The 27,697-nt window shown below is 39.5% G+C and overlaps 1 protein-coding gene across 2 annotated transcripts in view; it reads right to left on the bottom strand.

Moving 5' to 3' along the window:
- The window catches only part of IleRS (Isoleucyl-tRNA synthetase), a 270,753-nt gene that overhangs the window by 5,095 nt on the left and 237,961 nt on the right, over window positions 1-27,697 (bottom strand). For both annotated transcript variants that reach the window (XM_067150874.2, XM_067150873.2), the window contains exons 19-20: window positions 14,794-14,917; window positions 14,519-14,697 (exon numbers count right to left, since the gene is read on the bottom strand). In XM_067150874.2, the coding sequence (XP_067006975.2) occupies window positions 14,519-14,697; window positions 14,794-14,917 (303 nt within the window). The remainder of the gene's footprint in view (window positions 1-14,518; window positions 14,698-14,793; window positions 14,918-27,697) is intronic.

The raw sequence follows: 27,697 nt of genomic DNA, 5'->3' as shown, positions 1-27,697 counted from the left end.
ACGGACCAAAAACATGAAATTCATAACCATTAATTTTTGGAGAGGGTCGAAGATGTTGCTGCATGTGCTTCGATGCCCCTAGATTCCTTTATCCCTGTTATTCCGGTATGTTAGAGGGATGTGCGAGCAAATGGTTCCGTCTGGTGAAATATAAAATTCATAGTTGGTCCGACTTTACTAAGGAGATTAAAACTAGGTTTGGTTTGTCAGACATGAATTTCATTTTAAAACAGGAGATTCTTCGTAGGACACAAGGTCCTGAGGAACTTATTGATGAGTATGCGACCGGCATCCTCACTTTGTTTAATCGCTTGGATACCGAAGTTCATGAGACAGAAATTTTTTATACATTCTATCGAAATCTTGCCCCAAATTACAAATTGTTTATCAAAAGGTCGGAAGTAAACTGCGTCGATGACATTGTGAATCTAGGCCATGAATACGAGTCTACTCTTCAGTCGAATCACCTGTACCAACCACCGCCCCCGCCCTCCAGTTGCTCTTTTCCTGACGTCGCCTGTCGTTCTGCATCAAAATCTGTTTCCTTTGCCAAGTCACCTGCCCGTGCATCATCTACTGAACGCCCTAGCGACCGTTTCAAGTCCCTTCGCTCACCCGGCCGCGTAGCCAGCGCGCTCCCTGATCAGAATATTCCCCGTTGTAACACGGCAACTTCTATCAGATGTTGGAATTGTGGAAAAGGTGGGCACGTCTTCAAACAATGTAATTCAAAACCTTCTGTGAAGTGCTATCAATGTGGTCTAGCCGACGTATTCCGCAACATTTGCCCCCGATGTAATGGAAACCAGGGAAACTAAACCTGCACCAACGTCCAAATTTGTGGACTCCCCTTTTCGTCACCCTCGGCCAAAATTCATTCTGGTTCGCGCACTCTATACGCTTTGCTTGATACTGGATCTTCTAGTTCATTCATAAATCAATCTGTGTTGGAGGGAATGAATATAAAATATCTTCGAGATCGCGAATTTTCTATAACCTACATGTCAGCCGACGGTCGTCGCATGTGTCCTAAAGAACGTACCAAAATCCATTTCAAAATTCATAACTTTTCTTGGGATTGGAATTTCAACATTGTCCCCGAACTGTATGTTCCCCTGATCCTTGGTGCTGATTTTATGTTAGCCACTGGATTGTCCATTGACTTTATCAGCCGCTCATTCGCTTTTCATTTCCGATCTAATGAGAACTTTCCATTTCAGTACCCTAACAATAATATACCGTTGTGTTTTGTGTCGAACCACAGTCCTCTAATTGATTCATCTGACCTGACCAACGATCAAGCCTCCGTGCTTAACGATCTCCTAAATGATTTCCCCGATGTGCTTACTGCAAAATTAGGTTGTGCTAAAGAATTTTCGTACTGTATTAGACTGAAAGACCCTACTCCCGTTAGGCACTCCCCTTTTAGTTGCTTTCCTCCCAAGCTTGCTGCCATGAGGAAATGCATTAATGAATTGTTGGAGAAAGGTGTCAACAGCCCCTCTAAGTCCTCTTTCAGTAGCCCCGCTTTTCTAATTCCCAAAAAAGACGGCCAGCCTCGACTCGTGATCGACTATCGATCCCTGAACCGGAATGTGGTATTCGACAGCTTCCCTCTTCCGACCATCGAATCTGCCCTTCAATCTTTTGGAAAAGCCCAATATTATTCTGTTTTTGATTTTAATTCCGCCTATTTTCAAATTCCTCTCGAACCCTCTTGCCGAGAAGTTACAGCTTTTGCCACGCCCTTTGGCTTGTACCAGTTCAATAAGGTACCGATGGGCATTTCGGTAGGTGGACAAGCGCTGAGCCGAATTCTTGATTCTGTCTTCGGTGATTTGAAATTTTCCTGCCTGTTTTCATATTTAGATGACGTCGTTATTTATTCTAACACCTTTGAAGAGCATATTAGTCATCTTCGGGAATTCTTCAACAGATTGAAAAGACACGGATTCACCATCAATCCTGAGAAGGTATCTTTATGTTCGAGAATAATTAAATTTTTGGGTCATGTTGTCTCCGGGTCCGGCATTTCTGTTAATCCCGACAGATTTCTCGGCATGATTGGATTTTATAGTAGGTTCATCCCTAACATCTCTGAAATTTCAGCCCCTTTAAATTCTCTAAAAAGAAAAAATGTTAGATTCTTCTGGAGCGATGCTCAGGAACTAGCTTTTTGTCAACTTAAAGATGCCCTCTGTCGAGCCCCGGTGTTGCACAGTGACATAACCGTCTCGGCTGTTCTGAATCAAAAGCTTGACGATGGTAGCCTAGCTCCTATTGCCTATTTTAGCAAGAGATTACTCGACTCTGAAACTAGATATTCCATATACGAGAAGGAATGTTTAGCCGTAGTCCTTGGCGTCGAAAAATTCCATTCCTACCTCGAGCATTGGCATTTTTGGGTCCATACTGACAATCAGGCGTTGTCTTGGATGAGTGCAAATGTCAAAAGGTTAGGAAGAACTGCTCGCTGGATTCTCAGATTATCTTCATATAATTTCACTGTTGTACACGTCAGGGGAAAGGACAACATTGTTGCCGATTGTCTGTCGCGGATGTTTGATGGTGTTGAAACAGCTGATTGCGAGATTGGGTGTAGTCCCGATAATTATCTTCCTGCCTGTGTACTTCAGAATTACCCTCTCAGTTTCACTGATCTGTCCGAGTTTCAAAAGAAAGATGATGAATGCGTTCGTCTGATTGACAAGCTTTCTAGGAAGGAACCGGGTTGTGAGTCCTTTGATTTGAAACAGGGACTTCTGTACCACAATAATCCTCGCGGTCACTCCTCTAAAATTTTCGTCCCTCTGAATTTAAGGCCCATGATTTTAAATTACTACCATGATTCCTATTTAGGCGCTCATGTTGGCCAATTAAAGACATTTCACAAAATTGCCCGTATCTACTACTGGACAAACTTGAAAAAAGATGTTTTCGAATACGTCAGATCATGTGACGTCTGTCAAAAATGCAAACCATCCCAGAATAGTCAGGTCGGTCTGCACTCTGCTGACGTTGCCAATTTTCCAGGCGAGAAATTATTCATTGATTTCTTTGGACCCTTAACGAAATCTCGAAATGGCAACGTTGGGATTCTATCTGTTATTGATGCTTTCTCTAAATTCATCTGGCTGTTCCCAGTTCGCAAGATCAATTCCAACGTTACTGTAAACTTGCTGTCTAAACATATTTTCGGAATTTTTGGCCCACCTAGAGTACTGGTTTCTGACAACTCCCCAGTTTTCACCAGCGCGAATTTTCGCAATCTTTGCTTTTCATGGGGGATCCGCCATGTTCGCCTCAGTCCCCATCACCCTCAGCCGAACCTTGTTGAGAGGTTCCATCGTAACTTAAAAATATGCTTGTCTGCTTTTCACTATAACACACAATCCCTCTGGGATTGTTACCTATCTTTTTTCAGCCTGGGATTCAACACTGCAGTCCACGAATCCAGCCGGTTCACTCCTGCTGAGCTATTCCTAGGTAGAGTACTCAACGATCCGCTCTCCTTGAGGTGGAACATCAGGTATCTTTCAGAGCCCTCCCGCCACCAGAGCGTACTGGAAAAATGGAAGATGCCTCCGAGCACCTTGTCAAAGCCAGAGATAGGGTGGCTAAAAGGTACAATAAGGGGAGGATATCTGTACCTTTCCATGTTGGAGACTTGGTGTTAGTAAAAAGATTTCCCGTCAGTTCAGCCGTGGATCACATTACTGGGAAACTGTGTCAGAAATGGTCCGAACCCAGGAGAATCATTGAATTTTTGGGACCTGTCACAGTCAAACTTGACGATCTTTCCAGTCGTGTGTAGTCCAAAGCACACGTCACCATGCTGAAACAATTTTACGCCAGGAATTCGTAATCCTTTCTATTTAACTTATTTGATAATTGCATGGTACTTGATTTGAGTAAAATACCTACCCAGTTTTGAAGGGCGTGTACTTAAACTTTTGTTTTTGTTCCAGGAAACAATGACCTGTCGTAAGAAATGATGTACGAATGTGCAATTTATTATGATTTCTATGTTTACGAGTCTGTATGGGGCTCGCATAAAATGGGCTGACTCAAACTCAATTTCATAAAACGCAAACATGGAAATGAAGATCATAACCTACGATACAAGAACTATATATATATATATGAACTATATATGTTTACTTAACGTCTGCTGTTCTCCGCGAGTCTGTGTTGGTGTGTGATAGGACTCATAGAGCCACATCTCTCTCTGCGAGTTCTTAATAACTAATGACAGAAGGAAAGAAAGGAAAAAACATTTATGTCTGCATACATTTTCATCCTTGTACATAATGTTTTGTTATTTTAAATTGTTTATATCATTGCACCTAGATTAAGTTTAGTTATAAGTTTTTGGGGGAATAAGTGCGCGCACTTAAATTTAGGTAGCATCCATTGGTAAAATGAGCCCTCCTGGCTGATCACCAGGAAAGGTCTCATTTTCCGGGGTGTGCAGGGAAGGTGTGCCGAACCAAGCCTGCCTTGGTGATGCACTTCCTTTATTCCTACTTCTCCTTAACTGTGTTGTCGCCATTAGCGATAACATTACCCGAATGTGACGTGAAACTTATAGTTTCTCACTGAAGATGGCGCTCTAGCCATCTGTGTTTATACACAGTCTCTTTGACACAGTCTGTCTCTCGCTCTCCGAGTGTTAAGTTGGTCTGCTCGCGATGTCAACAATGGTCGGATCAAACGTATAAGCAGACTGGAACTTAATATGTGCTTCTTGATCTGCGAATTGTTATCATCGTGGATTTACTTATTTCAAGGCTCGGTTCTCTGCTTGAAGTTATTATTTTGATTGAGGTATATATTTCGAGACTCCTGATTGCTGTTCCCAGGTATTCATTCATTTTATTTCATTTTCATGCCAGTTACAAAAACTGTTCTGTGTGATTGTATTTCAGTAGTCTTTTATCACCTGTCTTTGCAGGCTCTTAATTACTTCATTTTATGTGTGTGTTTTAATTTTTTCTTTCTTTGTGTGCACACGCGTGGGAACGGAGAGTGGTATTTACCCATCTGTTTGTTTGGGCCTGTGTGTGTTTGTGGGTTTTGAGACCATGCATTTTTGTTTACTCATCATTTGAAGTCATGGCTGAGCATTGGTGTATTGTGCGATTTGAAGCTATGGTGTTTAATGCATGTTTGTCCACGTGAGGCAATTTGGATGTCCCGTGTAGCGGGTCGACGAGTGTTGTGATTGCTACGATTATATTTGGATCAGCCTTGCCTATATTTTGCGGCGGTCCAGCATTGTATCTGCGGTGTTCGAACCATGCTCGTGAGCCCATGATATCCTTCGCTATCCTGTGCGATAGTATACGTCGCGTGCCTTACACTCCGGCCTGATCTGGGTCGATTTTATATTGGCTCTCTCTTCTTGTTCATACGTGCGTGCGTGTGCGCGTGTGTGTGTGTGTGTGTGTGCGCGAGCCTGTGCTGTCTGCTTGTGTACGGTCTATAGTACTCTCCGTATCTCGTAATTTCAATTTTAATTTTTCTTTATTGTATTTTACTTTTCGTTTTAGTTGGCCGATTTGGGCCATGTGTAGTGTGCTATTTTATATTTCTAGGCCGTTATTTGGTCCATTGTCGGCGATTAGTTTTTGTTTTTGTAACTGTAGCAACATCATCATCTCCTTTGCTTCTGCTCCTTTTGGGAGGCTGTGCTTTGCTTTTGTTGGGACGCGCTGGCATCGAATGGACGCTCGCTTGGAGCGCGGATGCAAACTGTTGATATGTGCGCGGCCCGTATTACCGCGACTGTATTATTCCTTTAGTGGTTCCATTTTCTGATTCCTTCGATGATGTGTTTCACGTCACATTATTTTTCTCAAACGAATTTGTAAATTCTATGTAGTCATACGTAGGTGTGTAGTGCGATCGTGTGTACTGTCGGCGTGTTACTTACTATGTCATTGAACGGGATACTACTTGATGTTTCAATTTTCTACAGTTATGTAAGTAACTTTTAATGCAGCCTCACTTTTCTGTTTTCATTCTAATATTATGTGTGTTTATAATAAACCCCAGTTTCCTTGATCCATTCTTTTATTCATGGGGGTTAGGGGTTCATGCCTTTCTGTCCTTTCGCTTCCCTTTGTCTATGCATGGATCCAGCTCTGAGCTGTTTTAGCTCGTTCCAGTCCATCCACGGCAATTTACGAAGAGAGGTAAGCGAGGTAAGTATCTGCGCGTATATGTTGTGTACTGTGTTGATGTGTAATGGTAGCAGGGTATGGGGGTGGTGCAAGGGTGACAAACATAAAGCAGATAATTACAGGCCAGTTAGCTTGACGTGTGTAGTTTGCAAGCTCTGGAAAGCATTCTTTCTGATTATATTAGACATATTTGCAAAATTACTAACTGGTTTGATAGAAGACAGTTCAGGTTTAGGAAAGGTTATTCCACTGAAGCTCAACTGGACTGTATCACTATTGACCAATCCAAGGCTTTTGATAGGGTAGATCACGAGATATTACTGATGAAAATGACAGCTATTGGACTAGACAAAAGAGTGGTTGAATGAGTGGCTAAATTTAATAATAATAATAATAATAATAATAATAATAATAATAATAATAATAATAATAATAATAATAATAATAATAATAATAATAATAATAATAATAATGTTATTTGCTTTATGTCCCACTAACTACAGTACTTTTACGGTTTTCGGAGAAGCCAAGGTGCCGAAATTTAGTCCCGCAGGAGTTCTTTAATTTATATAAATAAAGTTGTAGGGGGTCCGCTGTCTGTAATTTCTTTTGTTTTGCCAATTTTTCAGATATTTATCCGTTTTAGGTCAACTCAAGACCGAATCGGTGTTTTACTTTTCGTGTCTGTTTGTCTGTTCCACCATCACGTCGAAACAGCTAGATAGATCTCAACCAAACTTCATATTTAGAGTATACTCATCCCGAGGAAGGTTTCGATATGCATATCATTTTAAAATCTTTGAATAGACGGGGGTTTATAGGCAAACCAGAACGGTTTCCTCCATTTTCTCTTATACTATTGATTTTCTGGAAACTCCGTGGACCGTACGTGAAATGTCTCTTCATTATAAACAACTTTCATTATGTTCATAATTCACCTTACTCTTCACATGACGGAGAAATTTATTATTTTCTGCATCAAGTAACCGACAGACTGACAACGAACCTACAGGTTACCATGGCAACGTCTCTGACTGCTTGCCAGCAGGGAAGTAACCTATTGCCATTTTCCACATCATGCTTTTAAATTTGTGGTTGTTCCTTGGATAGAAGGCAAGAGAGGTGTCAATCGGCCTATCTGCGGGATATTGGCGGAATATCGTTGGAAATTATAACCGCCCTCGAATAGATTAAGTAATAACACCATTAGTCATCTTCTTATCTGTGTACCTAAGAATCACCGCGCCTAAATTTCTCCTCTGTTACCGCTTTATTACATCCATAACTCACACCATCATAATTTATTGAGGGGCATTTGATTTTCCAATACTTGGCATTTACATATTTGTCGTTATCCGGCTGTCCTCAGTTATAATCCATTTTCTATTAATTTCAACTTTCTTAACTGTATTATTTTCTTCCTTAATTACGCCGTATGTACGCGAGTGCTAGAATCTACTGGATATATTTCCACCAAACTTCATATTTAGAATCCACCTGTCCTTGGGTAGGTTTTAGGGCAAATATTGTTTCTAAATCCCTGAACTCACTGAGGGTTTATACGAAACCGAAACCGTGATTTTGCACTCCCACAAAATATAAACAACCAAACTTAATAGAAATCTACCTGCCTTAATGGAAATTAATTTCTAAACCTTTTTTCTCACGTGCATCATTTCGATAGGAGGATTAATAAGGGAGATATCATTAACGGACCGTTTTTCAGTACAAGTCCCATCGGACTTAACTCAAGAGCGGGTGCGTGTAAAGCGTATTTCTTACAAGTTGAAAACTACTGAAGATATTCGAACCAAACTTTATATTTAGCATCCACCTGTTCAAAGGTAGGTTTTAAAAGTCAACAACATTTCATATTCCCGGAATGGACTGGTGGTTTATAGGGAACCGAAATGGTGATTTTACTCTTCCACAAGACCAACCTGACTGGAAATCGACCAAACGTGATGGAATTCAATCTCTAAAACGTTTTTTTTTCATGTACATTTTTTCGTCAGGAGGATTAATAAGGGAGATGATATGAATGGTCAGTTTTGCAGGTTAAGTCCAGCGGACATAGCCCAAAAGGTGTTGTACGTGGAGCAGATTCCTTATCTATATATATAAATAAAATGGTAACGACTGTGTGCCTCTACATTGACTATTTTGGCGAAATTTTCGCACAGCTACCCGTTTAAGGGGTAATAATGACCATCCGCATATTTTTTTGGTTTAGTTTCCTGAAAGTCCTAATTTTTACCCTCCTCACCCAAAATCCAGATTGCGGCATAATCTGCCAGACGAAAAAGAAAATTGAAATTAGACAAAATTGTATGTTTTAGACTGTAACGGACGGAAAACTTCCAAGATCTTCAAATTTTTCACTTTTTATCCCCCCCAAAAATATCGAAATTTGGAGGCAATTTTAATGATGGTGCAGACCTTCGGAAAGTTCTATCACATAACGGATTGCACAATCTCCGTTCAATTTGGAATGATCTACAACCTTGGTCTTATGACTTTCTGTCGTATCTGTATTTCTTTTACGTTTGATTTTTCTCTATTAATCGATGTTAAGTAAATTTGGACTTTTCACATGCATAATTCATACTTTCAATCACTTATAGGAAATATAGAATCATCGAACTCTTCACGAAAATTGGCCCACCCAGTAGGCATATGTAAGCCAAATGCTATGCAGCTGTCACATAATTATCAGAAAAGTAATGCAATGTGAGATAATCTTACAAAAACCTTACCCTGTTCAACGTTTCTAACTCAATATTACCCAAGAATAGATGAGATAGCACAGGACCAGCCATTAGGCCACTAAATCCGGCGTTTTATGGTACAATCCTATGTTGATATGACGTACGTTTAGCAGCAGTTAATCTATAAATGAAGGTCTGCAATATTGTAAACACGCATATACTTTCGTATGTCGATCACTGATGTCGATTTGTAGCGATCGAGAAAGGGTGTGTCTGCTATTGTAATCAGTACTCCCCACATCGACTTTGACTGGCAGTAGGAATGGGGTCCTTCTCCAACTCCTGTGTAACCGGCATTAGTAAGGAAGGCCTACCATTGTAATGAATAGTTCACTTCTCGATTTGACTTGCAGAAGGCAAGGGAGAATGCAGTTTTGTTTAAAACTCCCCTACCCAATTGTGTTTGGCAGTAGGCAAGGGTGCCCACCATTATAAACAAAATGTCCTTATCTAAAATGTGACTGGCATTAGGCATAGTGGCCTACTATTTTGATGGAAACTCACCAACTTGGTGTGACTGGCAGTAAGCTGGCTGGCAGTAGGAAAAGGGGCCTGACATTATAATGATAACTACACAACTCAATTTCGACTGATAGTAGGGTAGTTGCCTGCCATTATAATAGAAACTCCTCAACTGTTATCCGTCTGGTAGTAGGAAAGGGGGCTGCCATTGTAACGAAAACTCCCCGAATCGATTGTGACCGTGCAGTAGGCAAGTGAGCCTGCCGTTATATCACAAATCCGTAACAAACACTTTACATTGGAAAGAGTGTATGGGGACTTCTCCATGCTGTTTCTCGGATAACGCTAAGAGACATGCAATTTTAAAACAATCTTATTTACTACATGTACAGTATTTACTTCGATATTCAAATACAATGTAGAATACCGTAGCGAAGCATGGGTACATTTGCTAGTGTGCCAATAAATCTACCGACACGAGGTTGATGTATCTGACCACCTTCAAATACCACTGAACCCCACCGACCTGGGCCCAATGTTTGGGAAGCCAGGCTCTGCCTGTCACAAATCAGAACAAAGGGTGAGTGATAGAGGAGTAACACCCCTTTAAAAAACTTTGGTCCAGCTGTTCCAGCTGGTAGCCCCATATAAGGGTCTCTTGCCAGGATTACGCTGAAGACCTCAACAGCAGTGAAGGCAGAGAGGAGGGACTTCGGAACGGTGGAACTGACTGAATAGACCACCCTCCTATTCAGGGAAAATAGAACAGGAACTGCTGCCTTGTAGTTAGAAGTGAGAACTTCAAAGGCTAAGGGAAGAAACCTCGACAGAAAATCAGTAGGCCTGGCTACTTAGAAGGCAGGCACTGCACCATGCTTTGGGTGCTGAATGCCAATAATCTAGATGCCCAAGATTAACTCATTACAGAAACCTCAATGAACAGAAGCCAGGTGGATAAAATGGATTTGACCTCTAGCAAGAGATGGGACTAGAGAATTGTAATGAAGAATGTACAGACAATGTGGCAGGCAGGTCGATTGGCTGAAGTATCTAGGGAGATGAAGCAATACAGGTTGGACATACTAGGCCTGAGTGAGACGAGATGGAATGGGTTCGGTGAATTAAGGACTTGGGAAGGGGACACACTGCTGTACTCACGAAGAGAAGAAAAACATAGAGGAGATGTTGGATTACTGGTCACCCAAAAGACAAGGAAGAGTTTGATAGATTGGTACCCAGTCTCAGAAAGGACTGTAGTAGCTCAATTTGTATCAAGAGTTAGACCCACAGTGGTACAGTGTTATGCACTGACAGAATAAGAAGAAGAAGAAGAAGAAGAAGAAGAAGAAGAAGAAGAAGAAGAAGAAGAAGAAGAAGAAGAAGAAGAAGAAGAGGAGGTAATTTTATGGCCAGCTACAATGAATCCTGTCAAAAGCAAAGAAAGGGGATATTCTGGTCATGATGGGAGACCTGAATGTGAAAGTTGGCAATATAGGAAATATAATGAGAAGACATGGTATAGGTAATAGAAATGAGAATGGTGAAAGACTTCTTGAACTTTGTAGTAATCACAGACTGATGGTAGGAGGCACTATCTTCCCTCATAAGAACGGCCATAAAGTGACATGGGTTTTCCCTGACCATACAACGGAGAATCAGATTGACCATTTCACTATTAGCAAGACATGGCAAACCTCCCTGTTGGATGTGAGAAACAAGAAGGGGGCACATGTGGGAAGTGATCATTTAGTAGTAGCTACGCCCCAATTGAAGATTGCAAGTACTAGGCACATACATCAAAAGAGGAGGATAAAGTATAACTTTATTTTTCACTAGATGGACTTAGTGGATGGCTTGTGTTTGTTAGCCTGCAGTTTTAAGGATATGGAAGCAAAGCTGAATGATTTAGAAACCACATGAAGTTCATTGTCTCTGCTCGGGCAAACACATCTTCTGATGGGATGCATGCATCAAGAAATTAGTCTATAGTTTTGTCTGCAATCTTAGTGGAGTGTATCTAGAGAAAAGATGCCCTTGGACCAAGTACTCCGGCAAGTTCGCTTTCTCAATTATTTTTATTTTTTATTGCTAGTGGCTTTAAGTCTCTCCGACACAGATAGGTCTTATGGCGTCAATGGGGCAAGAAAGGTCTAGGAGTTGGAAGGAAGCGGCTGTTGCCTTAATTAAGGTACAGCTCCAGCATTTGCCTGGTGTGAAAATGGGAAACCACGGAAAACCATCTTCAGGGCTACCGACAGTGGGATTTGAACCCACTATCTCCCGGATGCGAGCTCACAGCCGTACGCCCCTAACCTCATGGCAACTCGCCCGGTGCTTTCTCAAATAACAGCTCTCCAAGGTTTATTCTAAAGTCAGTGCAGCCTGACTTCTTCCCACCATCTTGCGATACACAATATACATACTGAAAATACACCTGTCAAGAGTGTAGAATATAATTCTCCTGTATCCCTTAGCTGTGCATCGCAAGATGAGAAATAGAACCGTCACTTGATCCAGCAAATCCACAGCCCCCATCTGTCCCATTTTGGTATTAAATGGCACATTTGGTTTATGAACCTCTACTCTAGGAACCTGCCCTCTCTTCCTTTCCCTTCTCGTCAATAGTCAATGCTTGGTGGAGAGAATATGAATATCCTTGTTGTCCTTCCACTTCACACACAGAATCTTATCAGTTAGCCATATTTCAAACACTCCATACTTCATTTCTTCTTTGAAATATCAGCTGATATATCTCTCCTGGTGGGTCTGACTGTACCAATACATTTGGCTGACCTGCTTGTCAACCTTCTAAAATGATCTCGAGTTGAGTACCGGTTGTCAAAGTACAAAGCATGGCCTTCATCAAAGAGTGGTTTGCACATGTTTAGCACTACATTTGAGCATGCAGGAAGATAAGATTTGTCAAATCATTACCTACGTAAAAAAAAAAAAAAATGTATCCAGAATTGGATTCACAGATTTTGTAAATTGTTATGCCAAATTTGGACCTATTACATTGCACATAGGACTGGTGAACTTTTGAAATTCATGAGGCTTTTATCAAGAACTATGTCCTCTGTAGGGAAATACAGCTCGCAAATTTTTTTAAGAGATGCGTTGTAGCATAATTTTCCTTAATTTGTCACTTTGATCTTCATTCACAGCATCAGTGAAATGTAAAAATCACTAAATACGTCAGGCTCATTGTTTCTTGATAGGCTGGTGTCTCAATCACTTTTCTTTTGCTCCAGTAGTCTTGAATTTTACCTTTTAACACTTGACCCATGAGAATTAGTAATGTGAAATAAGCCTTTATTTCATCTACAGATGTGTCGAACAATGTATCCTCTGTTTTACTTTAGGAAGTGCTCCGCTGTTTTGCAGCATAAACATTTGTGTCACTTAAAATGATTTCAAAGAGCGAATTCATGTAGGTACTCTTAACAATCGCACGTTCAGAAGTTGGATCGGATTGAAACTTTCTCATAAGTATTTCTGAAACACCACTGTACCCATGAAATGAATATATGGCAGAATTATTGTCTTTATCCTCCCATTTCCAAGCATTACGGTTCTTTTGTGTAGCAGGCTGTGAGCATTTAGAAGGAAGGAACACTTGCTTTCCTCAATGTTCTCCACACTACAGTAACTTTCACTCATCATATAATACTAGTTGCTTTACGTCGCACCGACACAGAAAGGTCTTTTGGCGACAGTGGGATAGGAGAATGGGAAGGAAGCGGCCGTGGCCTTAATTATGGTACAGCCCCGCATTTGCCTGGTGTGAAAATGGGAAACCACGGAAAACCATCTTCAGGGCTGCCGACAGTGGGGTTCGAACCCACCATCTCCCGAATGCGAGCTCACAGCTGTGCGCTCCAAACCGCACGGCCAACTTGCCCGGTCGTCATATAATAACCTCGAAAGGAAATTATTCTGGTCCAACCTTATTCAGTACTAATCAGATTCTTAAAACCTTTAACTTATTATTAACATTTACAAATTGCACATATTTTTTGGTACATATTTTGTTTAAAAAACAATGGACATTACACAAAAATATATTCATACCATTTGTTCATTACATTAAAAATTATCTACATAAAAATAGTCCTCTTCGACTAAATTGTCCCAATAAAATATTGATTAGATGAAGTAAAAATGTAAACAGTGCACACTAAAAAAATTTATGTGAATCACTGGATGGACATTATCCATTATGCTTTTATGTTAAGGCTCACCAGAAAATTCCAAAATCTTTGGTCCAAATTTAAAATGCATAGATAACCGCCAACATGGAACAAGCTTCAGCAGCTTTGTTACAATGTGAACATGAGCATGTTAATTGTAAACAGATCCGTATGACAACACAGAATTTATTTTATGACTACAAGTTTTTATCTATGTAATTTTTATGCTGTTCGCTTTCCAGCTAAGGGAACCGACCCTCACACACTCATTTTCCTTTGTCACTTGTTCCTTCATTCCAAGTATGTTAATTTTCGTTCCTTATGCTTAGTATGGTGTTCAGTGTGGATGGAGAAATGTTCAATTTTCATGCAATATCTACATGTTTCTTGTTGAGATTATGGTCCACTTCTTGAATGAACATCAGCTTTCTGCAACAGATTATCTGTTACTTTCTCTTTCTTCCTAATTAAAAATATGTTTTGTAAACTTTGTTACTATGACACTTGAAGAACTAGCAAACACAACTCAGTCGAAGACAAAGCGTACATTACCAAAAATAAATTGGAAGAATTTTACACCATACACGACTCGAAACTATATTTTGAACTTAGTCACTGATAATGGGGAATATATGTATAGTCAAACAGAGCTATAAAAATGTAATCACCTTAAAAAGAAAGGGAAAATGTGATAAAGGGGATATGTTAATACTGTATGTGTTTAATAGCATTAGGACTGAGACCAAAAAAAACTGTGATGTAAAGCAGGAAAATGTGCTACCAGATAATGTACTAATGAGATTCCACAGTATTTCATAACAAAAGAAGGAATGAACTCTCAAAGGTCACCGACACATTGAGACTAGTATGTTTAGATAAAAGAATTCAGTTTGCAACACTATCTAATACTAACTTGACATTAGGTGGATTAACATTCTTTCCACAAGCACAACTTTGTTGCTTCTCTTCCAAATTGGGGCACACCAACACTGTTTGTTTATGAAGTTCATTTGAATCATTGAAACGAGTCAATTCCTTGTCTGCCAGCAGGAGTTTGAATTTACATCCATACAAACCAAACAGTATGTTAATCTGAAACAGATGTGTCAAATCAGTCCAAATCACCAATATAAAACAGGCTCAAATTATGAAAAATATAATGTAACTTGACATTGTTATAGCACAAACCTCTTCCTGAAGTTGAGAAAACGATAACACATTCTTTCCAACTGGATTTTCCAAGAGAATAGTTCCACAAGTGTTCGTCGCACCATAACGTGGCTTGAGATCACATAACGTAACATTGACATATCTGCAAGACACAATGAATGTGCGTAAATAGTCTGAAAATATTGATCAACTAAAAATGAAATTCACAATACTGCTTGTTTTTCTTCACATTACATTGCATCAGTTAGAAACTAGATTCATTTTGCTATTTGCTTTACGTCGCACCAACACAGGTAGGTCTTATGAGGATGATGGGACAGGAAAGGCCTAGGAATGGGAAGGAAGTGGCCGTGGCCTTAATTAAGGTACAGCTCCAGCATTTGCCTGGTGTGAAAATGGGAAACCACGGAAAACCATCTTCAAGGCTGCTGACAGTGGGATTCGAACCCACTATCTCCCAGATGCGAGCTCACAGCTGCACGCTCCTAACTGCGCGGCCAACTCGCCTGGTACTAGATTCATTACAATGCTTTAAACAATTCTAACAGATTGGCTTTTCCTCATTTCTTCAGAGGGTCAGATAATAGTCTCCACTCTACTGTAGACTATAATGCACCATAAAGACAGTATTGCTCTAACCACAGATACAGGTAAAAATTATTCCTTAAATTAAAAAATTAGCTACTTTACAAGAAAGCAGGAAATTAAAACTACAAAATAGTTCCCAATGCAAAATCCCAAAATTTTAGGTTAAAAAAAACAAGGTACATGCAAATATCTTATTACTAAGATTGCGGATTATATGTAATTACATATTCTGTTCTCATACAATGAAAGCTAAAATGTTGGCGAATCACACTAAAAGTTACATTTTTACATATTTTGATGCATAATAAATGTTCTGATAAATATTACATATTTTAAATATTTTGAAGGATATGGCGCATTTGTAAGAAAACACTTTTTTTTTTTTTTTTTTACTAATTTTACATCAACTTAAGATTTTTAATTAAATAGTTTAAAAAGCCTGTACATCTGTAACATATAAAAATAATTCAGTAATATAAAGTGTGGTATTCTGTCAAAGAATCACATCCCTTAGCTATGTTAAAGGTGCAAGTCTTGGGTGTCTCGAGCTGTGTCTATAAATCTTCCCTTGCACAGACTTTGTCAAACTGTTCTCCTCTCAGATTTAGTGACTTTACTTTTGTGATCCCTTTGACAGTCCTCGGTTTAATGTCACATGTCAAAAGAGCCTTTTCTCTTTCTTTCTTTCTTTCTTTGTTTATTGCCCATAATTCACTTCCATAAAGGGCTACACTCCATACAAAAGTCTTCAAGAACATTTTTTTTTTTTTTTTTGCTAGGGGCTTTACGTCGCTCCGACACAGATAGGTCTTATGGCGACGATGGGATAGGAAAGACCTAGGAGTTGGAAGGAAGCGGCCGTGGCCTTAATTAAGGTACAGCCCCAGCATATGCCTGGTGTGAAAATGGGAAACCACGGAAAACCATCTTCAGGGCTGCCGATAGTGGGATTCGAACCTACTATCTCCCGGATGCAAGCTCACAGCCGCGTGCCTCAACGCGCACGACCAACTCGCCCGGTAAGAACATTTTTCTAATAAGCATATCTGTGTTTCATTAGATCAAATTTCTTCTCTCTTAATAAGGACCTTCCTTCCTTGAGTAAGCCTACAATTAAATATTTCTTTGCCGGGCAATTTGAAATCCATGCCAGTGACTTCATGTGAAGTTGAAAGGTCTTTTTCTATATATAAGAACATCCTAACAGATAGAAGGCAATCGATGACCGCAAAAAATTTGGAACAAATATTTAGTTATTAATTGTGCCTCCAAATGAAAATTAGAGGTTGAATAATATCTGCACTTTTAACTTTTTTTGGTTTTGTTTCCTTTTCTGTGTACAAGAATACATCAAATAAAGCTTAGATATTAAGTTACATATTTTTTACTATTATTTAGTCAATTATAGGTACATATTTATGCACATATTTATCTTTTTTTTTTACATTACATATAATCTGGGCCCTACTTATTACTTATGCATAGTAGTAGTAGTAGTAGTAGTAGTAGTAGTAGTAGTAATTGCTCTCATTTTAGGCTTTTATTACGATGGGTTCACCACTTCCAAAGGCATTTTAGAGTTGCTGTCACCAGGTGATGAGGCCGCTAACATGAACCAGACGCCTTATGCAGCTGCCCCTAACCAGGGGACAGATCCTGCTTGATGGATTCGAGTGTCATTTCCTATACTGAGGGGATCATCACCCCACCGAAGAGAACTAATCCATCCGAAGCTGTTGGTAGAGTTATTTCTTGTCGCCTGACATTCTGTGCAGAGTCACTGACTATACGGTCTACTCTATTACCAGCCAAACAGAAGAAGGGAAACCTTCCATGTTAAATGTAAACTGGAAGTAGATTTGTGATTTTAAAACATAAACAAACCAATAGTCACCTGAAGAATATTGTGGGAAGAATTGTGGGTTTCTCTTTTATTGCATGTAATGAGCTTCATTTTTTCCTGCCCCGTGGTGTAGCGTGCCTGCCTCTTACCCGGAGGCCCCGGGTTCGATTCCTAGCCAGGTCAGGGATTTTTACCCGAATCCGAGGGCTGGTTCAAGATCCACTCAGCTTATGTGATTAGAAGCGAGGAGCTATCTGACAGTGAGATAGCGACCCCGGTCTAGAAAGTGAAGAATAACGGCCGATAGGATTCGTAGTGTTCACCACATAACACCTCGTAATCTGCAGGTCTTCGGACTGAGCAGCGGCCGCTTGGTAGGCCAAGGCCCTTCAGGGCTTTAGTGCCATGGGGTTAGGTTAGATTTAATGAGTTTCATTTTTAACATCCATATTGACATAATACTAAAGTAAAAATTGAGAAGAGCCCACACTTTTCAATACCAGTATCTTGTATTATCTTTTTAAAAGATATAAACTTTTTTTTTGCTAGTTGCCGACACAGATAGGTCTTATGGCGATGATGGGACAGGGAAGGGCTAGGAGTGGGAAAGAAGCGGCTGTGGCCTTAATTAAGGTACAGCCCCACCATTTGCCTGGTGTGAAAATGGGAAACCACGCAAAACCATTTTCAGGGCTGCCGACAGTGGGGTTCGAACCTACTATCTCCCGAATACTGGATACTGGCCGCACTTAAGAAATAAACTTAACTAATCTAAATTGTTTCATCCCTCAATGGGGACAACTTCAATTTGTAGAAGATACAAAGGTATTCCAAAAATACATGGCAATAATGAATTAATTACTAAACACTCTAAAATCAATTAAAAATTAATGGAACACTGCATATTTATCACACAGTTCTTGTATATTACATCTTGTGGTGATTGTATTTCAGATTATAAAAGATGATATTATGGTGACATTAAAAATTTCATGAGTTAAAATCTCTTCTTGAAAGCAGACTAATTTGTATTTGATATTGTGAGGTAATAATTGTAATTCTAGCAAGAGAAACCCCTCTCAATGTTGTTTTGATTGCTATATGAATGTAAAATTTGCTGGTTAAGCTTGAAGATCTTGTTACAAAATATTTGTTGAGGAGTTTCGCTGCTGTTCTCTTTAAAACGGCGATCACTTTTTACATTCATGTTACCGGCAACTGACTTGATTCTCTTTTCCTGCGTCAGTCTCAGCAATGGAGTGTTGTACTAGAATTTTCTTGTAATGGATTCTGAAGCTGGTTATGATGCCCAGGTCAAGGGGCTGAAGCACCCTGCTACAGATGGCTGGAAATAACTTGACTCAAACATTATGTACAGAAATTGGAGGTGGATGAGCAGCACAATGATCCCTAAAAATAATAATCTTCCTTTTCTTCATGGCTGTGTCTAGTTCTTTATACCATTTCTCCATCAAAGCCATAGATAGCCACAAAATTTTACTTGTTTCAAAATCCGTTAGCTTTGTTTTTGACATTCTTGAGGCAGAGGGGATTTTGTGAATTCTCTATAACAAGGGGTAGGAGATGGTGCGATCCATCAGAATTTGTAGCCAGCAGAACAGTTGTCTGAGCTCTACTTTTCTTCCCTCCATGATCTGAGTCTCCTTTCTCAGCAAGTGTTTTACATCGTAGCAAATTGTAAGAGAGATCAGCCTCATCTTAGCTAATACATTATCAGGAGTGTAATCTTGAATAAGTTGTGGCAAAATCTCCTTCATTCCATGCTGCACTGTTGTGTATCTATGGCTATTGACTCCCTACTAAACATCCTTCCTGTTATACCATGGTAATCCTTGAACCCCTGCAGCCATCATATGGATGCCTAAAGATCATCGGTTATGTTCATGAATTTGGAAAATTCTATGGCCTTTGATTTTAGCATGTTACCACTTACAGGTAGCAGCATATGGAGGAAGAGAAATGAACATGATGTTATTTGCAGATGATATTGTGATTTGGGGAGAAGACGACAGGAAGGTTCAAGAACAGTTGGATGTGGTGAATGGGAAGATTGAAGAATGTGGATTGAAAATAAGTGTAGAAAAGAGTAAAACTCTTGTTATAACTAGAGGGGAGAAAGAAGGGAAAGGTCAGATTAGACTTGCAGACAAGTCCCTGGAAGTAGTGGAAACGTTTAAATACCTGGGGAGTGAATTAATGGAGAATGCTCGATGCTGAGATTAGTAAAAGGATTCAAGCTGGAAGTTGTTTCTATAATAGTGTAAGAAATATGTTATGGGACAAAGATGGGCCAATGGAAGCAAAGGATACTATGTACAAGATGTATTACGTACCCATAACAACTTACGGAGCAGAAACTTGGACAATGACAAAGAAGGATGAGAGTCGAATACAGGCAGCCGAAATGAAATTCTTGAGGAGTATGATACAGAAGAGTAGAAGAGACAAAATAAGGAATGAGAAAATCCGGGAAGAAATTGGAGTGGAAAAAATTAATGATAGAATAGAGAAGAGCCGACTAAGATGGTTTGGGCACATAAAGCGAATGAGCGACGAAAGAATGCCAAAAAAGGTGATGGAAATGCAAATCCAAGGAAGGAGAGGCCGTGGACGACCACGATTGAGATGGAAGGATACCATCCAACGCAGCATTATAGAAAGAAACCTGGACTGGGACACAGTGTTGGACGAGGAGTGGTGGAAAGACCGAAGAAAGTGGAGAGGAACCATATTTGCCCCTACCCGGCTACAGCTGGATAAAGGGAAATGATGATGATGATGATGATGATGATGATGATGATGATGACCACTTACAGGTAGGCTGACGGCACACTTTTGTTGTAACCAGTTGTAAAGTGCCTTTTCCGGTCTGTAAATCCCCCCTCCAATTATTGACAATTGCATTTTGAGGATTTTGGCCCATGCTTAAAAAATTGTAGTGCTTTCTTTTCTTTATGGGTGCATAAGGTAGTATACCTTATATTCAGCTCTGTTGTCATTTCTGCTTTTGATTTATGTGGGTTCTCTTCCACTTCCTGGATAAACTTAATTTTATCCTTAAACAAGTAATTTGTTCTCTTTCTATCACTCATGGCTACTGAGAAGATTACTGCAAGTATAGCGAACACATTTACAAGCCAGAGCCAAGATGTGCAACACAGTCGTAATGACTAGACAGCACACAGCTGCCAAGATTTTGCATGTGGTGTCACTACAGGGAAGAAGTTGTCAACAAAATCAATGCTACAATACAACACTCATTGCACAACGACTGATGGTCTTTTGTAGCAGATACTCAAAGAAGTCGCTGCCAGACAAGTGGTGGTGATTATTGTTTTAAGAGGAAGTACAACTAGGCAACCATCCTTTATATATAGTAACAGTAATCAGAGAGAAAATATGGACGGGATCCAACACTTCAAAAATGAAGGTATCGGCCAAAGAAAGATAAGGGCCACGAAGGGTATGAAAATGAAAGACTCCCTTGGCCTCGAGTCCTCTAATACCAAGAGACAATTCTCACGATTGGTCCATATTGAAGTGATTATAAGCAAATTATCACAAAAATAATTTATTCTATAATCACCACCTATTCAATATAAGCCACGTGCTTAGTTTTCATTTTCATTTTTAACTTTCACAAGCATAGACAATATCAAATCTCAATACTCTTTGTGTGTAATTGTAACATGTTAACTTAAGATGTTTTTAAGATATAAGATATTTTTCAGTGTAATCCTCGTATGAATAGATGTTTCAGACATTTGACCTTAAGGATATCTATAGGCTGATGATGCCCTTAACAAGGGGCGAAACATGTCCTTGAGAAGTGTATATAGTATTATGTAGATTTCACTCGTGTAGCACGTGGCTTGTATTGAATAGGTGGTGATAATAGAATAAATTATTTTTGTGATAATTTGCTTATGCTCTAATACCGTCGGAGTCGGAAAAGGACAAGAGTTGACTAAGGGAGGTCAGATAGGATAGATGAAAGTGAGGAGCCTGGCACCTGTAAGTGGAAGCAATGCCAGGACTCAGCTCAGGCCCCTGTGGTCATCAACACACGCTCCCAAGTTGAGAGCCCCAGGGGCCCCTTTTAGTCACCTCTTATGACAGGCAGGGGATACCCTGGGTCGCTGCCAGCCAGTCGCATGTGGCAACAATAAGTGCAAACCAGCATAGCAGCTGATTTACTGTTATAACTTGAAACAAATATGCACAGTTCAATCACAATTTAGAAAAATCACATGTAAGTTGCATACAATTCAGAATAAGTTAGTATGTAATGATATATATATATAGAAACTCAACAATTTTCCAGATATTCTGGACTGCTACAAGGAAAGTTTAACTTCATAAAAGGAAAAAAAGTAACGAAATTAAACTTGAACATTAACATTGTCTGAAGAAAAAAAAAAAAAAAATCAAAAATTAATAACATAATATATAGTCTACAGCATTAAACATTTGGAAAATATAATAATTAAAGAACAATGTAATATAAGTAATATAAAGGGAACTACTGTGAATAGAGATGTGATTTTAAAATAGACAAAGATCCCCGTAAAGTGGCGACTACCAAAAGATTGATTCTGGACTTTTGTAAGTTCAATCTGTTATTCGTGTGCGCACCCAATGTATCACATTGCCAACAAACTTCCGTAAATTCACAGCAACCACAGACAAATTGATTCACAAAGTTTTCCAAAATATTGCACAAAATTACAGAAATCGTCAGTGGCTTAGTGCACATGCTATATTAGCAGCCAAAATCAACAATGTCAATGCCATCAATTTCAGCATCCTAAAAGAAATACCAAGCAAATCAACAACATATAGGTACAACTTGTTGAACTGCATGAATCATTCATTCAACTCTCTCATTAATTGGTACAAAAAAATCTGAAAATGTTTGCAACAAACGTTTGTTGTAAGATACCAAACAAAGTTTGAGAAAAATCAATTTGTTCCTTCATCAGGTCTTTAATAAAGAGATCATGCAGTTCATGTACCAATTTTTCTTGGCTCCTGTAAAATAGTGGCAAAATTGTAAGTGGTAAAAAATGTCGCTCAAGAAAACAACCTGTTGGAGTGATTGTTCATTATCAAAGAAGTTTATGAATTGACGTTCCTTACCCATTGAGAAAACTTCTGATTTTGTCTTTCAGTTCAAAGAATCTGGTAAGTGTGTTTCCTTTACTAAGCTAGTGAACAGTGTTGTGAAGTGAAAGTTGTGTGTGCATGGCACTAAGTTCCTGAAAAGTATGTCTGTCAATGATCGCTCATGTAAAAAATTAACCATAAAATTAACTCATAACAACAGGTAACTCAGGAAAAAAAGTTACTGTCTGCACAGTACAGTTTGGTAAATTATGCAGCAGCAAAACATAGTAATGCAATAATAATCTCAAATGTGATGTATATACGAATCTGCAACCATGCTATGAGCATCACCTGTTGCCACCAATAACAGGTTTTCAGATTTCATATCATTCTCGAACAAAATAGCACACAACACCTGATATATGTCTTCCACATGACTGCGTTCAGTAGCCTTGAAGCCAAGCAACTTTTCCACAAATTGAACACCATTAAATATACCAATATATGCACACAGTTGAGGGTGATCAGTTCCATCTGAAGATTCGTCCACAGCCAAAGAGTACACAGAAGCATCACCTATTTCTTGCTCGAGTTTAGTACAAACATCCATTTATAACTATCCAATCCTACGCATATTTGTAGCAGCAGACAGAGTTATACTTTCCATGGCTTGAATCACTTTTCCATCACTGGATATAACGTGCTGAATGTTTAAACAAGACACTTCTTTACAATTTCAGAGGTGACAAATGATTCTTTCTTTTCCTTTCGCCTACCTAAAATCCACGGTACTTTTAAAGATGCCTGTGTTGCCTTATCTTGTTCTGTGGTAACTCGTCTTGTGCACTGTTGACCTTCTACTAGTGAAGCTTTCAAATGTTTAACCTTCCAGTTTCTTGCATCACTACCAAGTGGAATTTGTTGGTTGTAACTGAAATGTTTATTGCTGAAATGAAGTTTTCATTTCCCACTCTTAATCGAAGCAACGGTCTGACTGAATATTAAATATGCCTGTACTGCGTCTGTACGTTCAGGTAAAACTAAGAATGACTGCAGTTCGCATACAGGTTTGAAGATAAGATTTTCAGATCCACTTTACATCTTTTGTGAATGTTGACAACTCATGATCAAAAAAATCATTGAAATAATTTAAAATTTACACGGAAGTATGAACCATGTATTATTTTGTAATTAGTGTGCAGAACAAGCAGCAGCTAACTACTAAGTGAAGCAGGGAAGAGATTGCAAACTATAGAAACCAAACAAACACTCAATGCCATCTTTGTAACTATCTGTTTTGTTTTTTGTTTTTTTTTTTTTTTGCTAGGGGCTTTACGTCGCACCAACACAGATAGGTCTTATGGCAACGATTGGTCAGAAAAGACCTAGGAGTTGGAAGGAAGCGGCTGTGGCCTTAATTAAGGTACAGCCCCAGCATTTGCCTGGTGTGAAAATGGGAAACCACGGAAGACCATCTTCAGGGCTGCCGACAGTGGGATTTGAACCCACTATCTTCCGGATGCAAGCTAATTGAAAACCTGTTCACTCTCATATGTTTTAAATACGGTACAGCCATCTGTGGAGCAAATATTGTTATAGGCAGAGGATATATAAGTAGCACACTGCTCTCTAAAATATGTTTACTGTTTTTATATAATAATTTTTTCACTTCCTATCTTACTCTTGACATCGAATAAACCATGCAGGTCTGGAAAAAGGGGATTGGGGACCTAATCCAGACTAGAGTCTGCTATTTGAAGACCCCTGATCTAGGGCATTCAACCAGGACACGGCTATAGAAGAAGCCCTTGCTACGTTGTTCCAGGTACCTTCAAGCCATCAATTTGGGCACTCTTGGATGATGTGTGTAAGAGAGTATGGCCCACTTGTGCAGTGACAACATTGCATCTCCCATAGCCAGTTTGTGCACAGTTCAGTCGGTACCATGCAACACCTGGCAATCCTTCCTTTCTGGAAGCAGTTGACTGGAGTTATCTACAGTAGTTGAATACGCTGGTATCTGGGATTGGTGATCCACATCTCCTTTCACACATTCTTGATCAAGAATGGCTCTGGTTGTTTAATATTGACATTAGCCCAAAATGGCTTCCTGGATTTCAGATGCGAGATGAGTGGTATAGATGACATAGAATAAATTGGCAAGTCAGCTACTTGCTGTCTTCCAAGCTGTGGTGGAGGTATATTGCCCAGCACATACAACCAGGTCACAGATGTTGATCATATGGTGCCTGTTATAATCCTCATGGTTTCGTTGAGTTGTGTATCGACTTTACTTACGTGGGCACTTCTGTACCATACCGACGAACAGTAATCAGCAACAGAGTAAAATAATGCCATTCCTGCTGTATGTAGGATATCTGCTTGGGTGCCTCCAGTTGTGCCTGTCAGTTTTAGGATCATACTGTTCCTCATCTTAAGTTTCCCCACCAGTGTTTTCCAGGTGCCTTTCATATGTCAGAGAGCAATTAAGAGTTACTCCTAACTATTTGCCACAATATGTAATTTTAACTGTTCTCTTCTCTCTGTTTTTGATGGGTTTATGCAGAGCCTCCACAGCCAAAAATAGCAATCAAGTTTGTTCAGATCTGTGTCAGGATTTGATCTCCATCTTCAATTGTTCTGTTTGGATTGTCACAGCAATGTCATCAGAATAGTAGAATGTTTGGGACACAGTTTCTGGACCATCACCTGTAAATGAACTGACAATAATGGAGCCAAGGCAAATCCTTATGGGAGTTCGTTCTTGATGGTGTAGGGTAAGACTTGGTTACCTTGCCACCCACACAAACTCTGAAACATCAATTTTTGGGTCTTTTACAGGGTAATGTTCATTTTAGCTTTAGCATTAATCCACCTAGCCATACAGTGTTGTAGGCAGCACTTAAGTCAATAACAGCTACAAATGTTTTTAATCCCTTCTGGAAGCTTGATTCCATAAAAGATGCCAGCGCTAAAACATGTTGATAGCAGTTGTATTTTTTTCCCTGAAGCCTGCCTATTCTTGTGGTATTCTGTTATAAAGTATGATATATATAGGCCTACTCTAGTATATTAACCGTTCCAGGATTTTGCAGCACACACTAAGAAGTGATATTGGATGGTAGTTTGCAGAAGTCTGGTTGTTTCCCAGGCCTAAGTACAGCAAGAAATTATGCAATTTTGAATTCTAGTAGTACCTGGCCTTTAAACAAGATATCTGTGAAAAATTCCCTATGCCATTTCCTACTATGTTTTTTTTAGGTGTATTATGAATTCTGGGAATATGCCATCCAGGCCAGCTGCTTTTTGTAATTTCAGGCATCCGATTGCTACATCTATTTCACTATCTGTGAATGGAGAGGAGCAGCAGGAATTTTCTTCTAGATGGTCATTGATTGTTTGAAGACCTTCTAGTACGCTCTTACGATAAAAAGAATACAGTGAACACTTTCAGACTGCTATTTAATGAGCTGTGCTATTTGATATGGTTTTAATGCAGACCTTCTAATTTTCAGTGGTGGTGCACCAAGTGTTCTGAGAGGTAATCAACTTTTACAGCTACTCACACTCCATAGGCTTCTGAGAGACGTGAAGTTTCCGAGCCAATCTCACAATTCTCTTCCATCCTTTTTGATCTTGAGCCCGCTCCTCCCAATTATCAATTTGGAGGGTCCGGTATACCTTGTTGATCTCCTTCTTCCAAGTGCTTCGGGGTCTTCCTGAAGGTCTTTTCCCATTAAGAGATCCCTTGTATAGACCTACTGGTGCTCTGTTATCCTGCATCTTTAGTACTTGTCCAGCCCAGTGCAGTCTGTTAGATTCTATCACACCCATTATAGTGTGTTGTTGAGAGAGGGTTTAAATCTCATAATTAGATCTTTTCTGCCAGCTTTGGGAGATAGGATCGTACCATGGACCAAATATTTTTCTATAAACTTTATTCTCAAAGAATTGCAACTGCTCTATGGCTAGAATGAGTACAAAATTCTCAAGTCATTATATTCCATTTATCTTTTATCTGGTCAGTCAGGGACTGTAAAAGCTGGACACCTAAAAGAGGGTTTCAAATTACTTTGTAGATCTTTGCCAGTTGTTCAGCCTTTGTTCCAGCATGGTATGTGTTCTTTTCTGTACCCATGGAGAATTCTGCATTTGGCTGCTCCTATTACTGTGCCAACAAATTGATTATAATTCTCTAGCTCTAGTGAAATCCAGCACAGGCGTACATAACTGGCAATCCTCCTTGGCTCTTTCAGAATAAAGTAATTTGTTCTTCTTGCTACCCATGACATTTGTAGCATTCTTTTTAGCATGTCGTCTTGAAGGCCTCGACTGTCCCACAACATGCAGCATTTAAGGTCAGGACTCAGAGCCATTCATGGTGACAAGAAATACCAAAGCTTGAACCAGTCAATTGCCTGTTTCCTTGGTAATGTGAGGATCTTTCTGATTTTTTCAGTGCATTCTTTTAATTTTGCTTCACAATTTTCTGTACTGGAAATATGAGCTCCTACATAGATGATTTCTCCCTTGAGATCTATAAACTGAATAAATTGGAAGGGACAAGGTAAAGAATGCTCTCTGTCCGCCACCAAGTAACACTTGCTTCAGTTTAATTAAAAGCCGTCACTGAACCTCTCAATGCACTGTAGCAGTTCTGCTAGATCTTCCTCCAAACTAGCCAGTAGTGCAGTATCGTCTATGTTGCGGAGGTTAGAGAAGTCTTGCCAGCTTTTTAAACTCCACCTTTCCAGTCCTCTATGGCTTATATGATGTACCACTCCCCCACACATATCGAATAGGAGTGGTAACAACTTTCTGACCTTAAAGGTCTCTGATAACTTCCCACTGATTCTAACATGTGTCTAATTGTATACAATAACTTCATCAGTTGTATAAGATGACTTTGAACTGCCACCTTCTCAAGCACTTGCCAAATTTGGTTTCATTTAATATTACCAAAGGCTTCAGAGCGATCAAGAAAACAGAACATAGCAAGCATATTTACACTTGTGTAATTCGCCTCATGTTTACGTGGTCTCTTGCTCCTCATACTGGTTTGAAACCTGCTTGCTCTAGGGTTATTTGCAGAAGGAGACAGTACCTCAAGTGCTCTAGTATAATAACCTTGCTGGTGCGGTTTATTAGCGAGATGAATCCGCCTGGTGGCCATTATGGTTAAGGCATAAAGTTTATATGGTCTGACACCATATTTAGCCAGTTTAAATCCTGTTGGTGGAAGAAATGTTCGCTTTCAGAATATCGGCCAGCAGGGTAGGGGAGGTTGTGGTATAAAATTTCTTATCACTGGATTGCTTGTCAAAAGCCTGGATTCAATTCGAAACCACTCAGCAGTGTTCATAT

Source organism: Anabrus simplex, chromosome 7 (genome assembly GCF_040414725.1).
Source record: "Anabrus simplex isolate iqAnaSimp1 chromosome 7, ASM4041472v1, whole genome shotgun sequence".
Lineage (NCBI taxonomy): Eukaryota > Metazoa > Arthropoda > Insecta > Orthoptera > Tettigoniidae > Anabrus > Anabrus simplex.
Note: the sequence above shows the minus strand (reverse complement) of the source record. Positions and strands in the feature narration are given on the sequence as shown.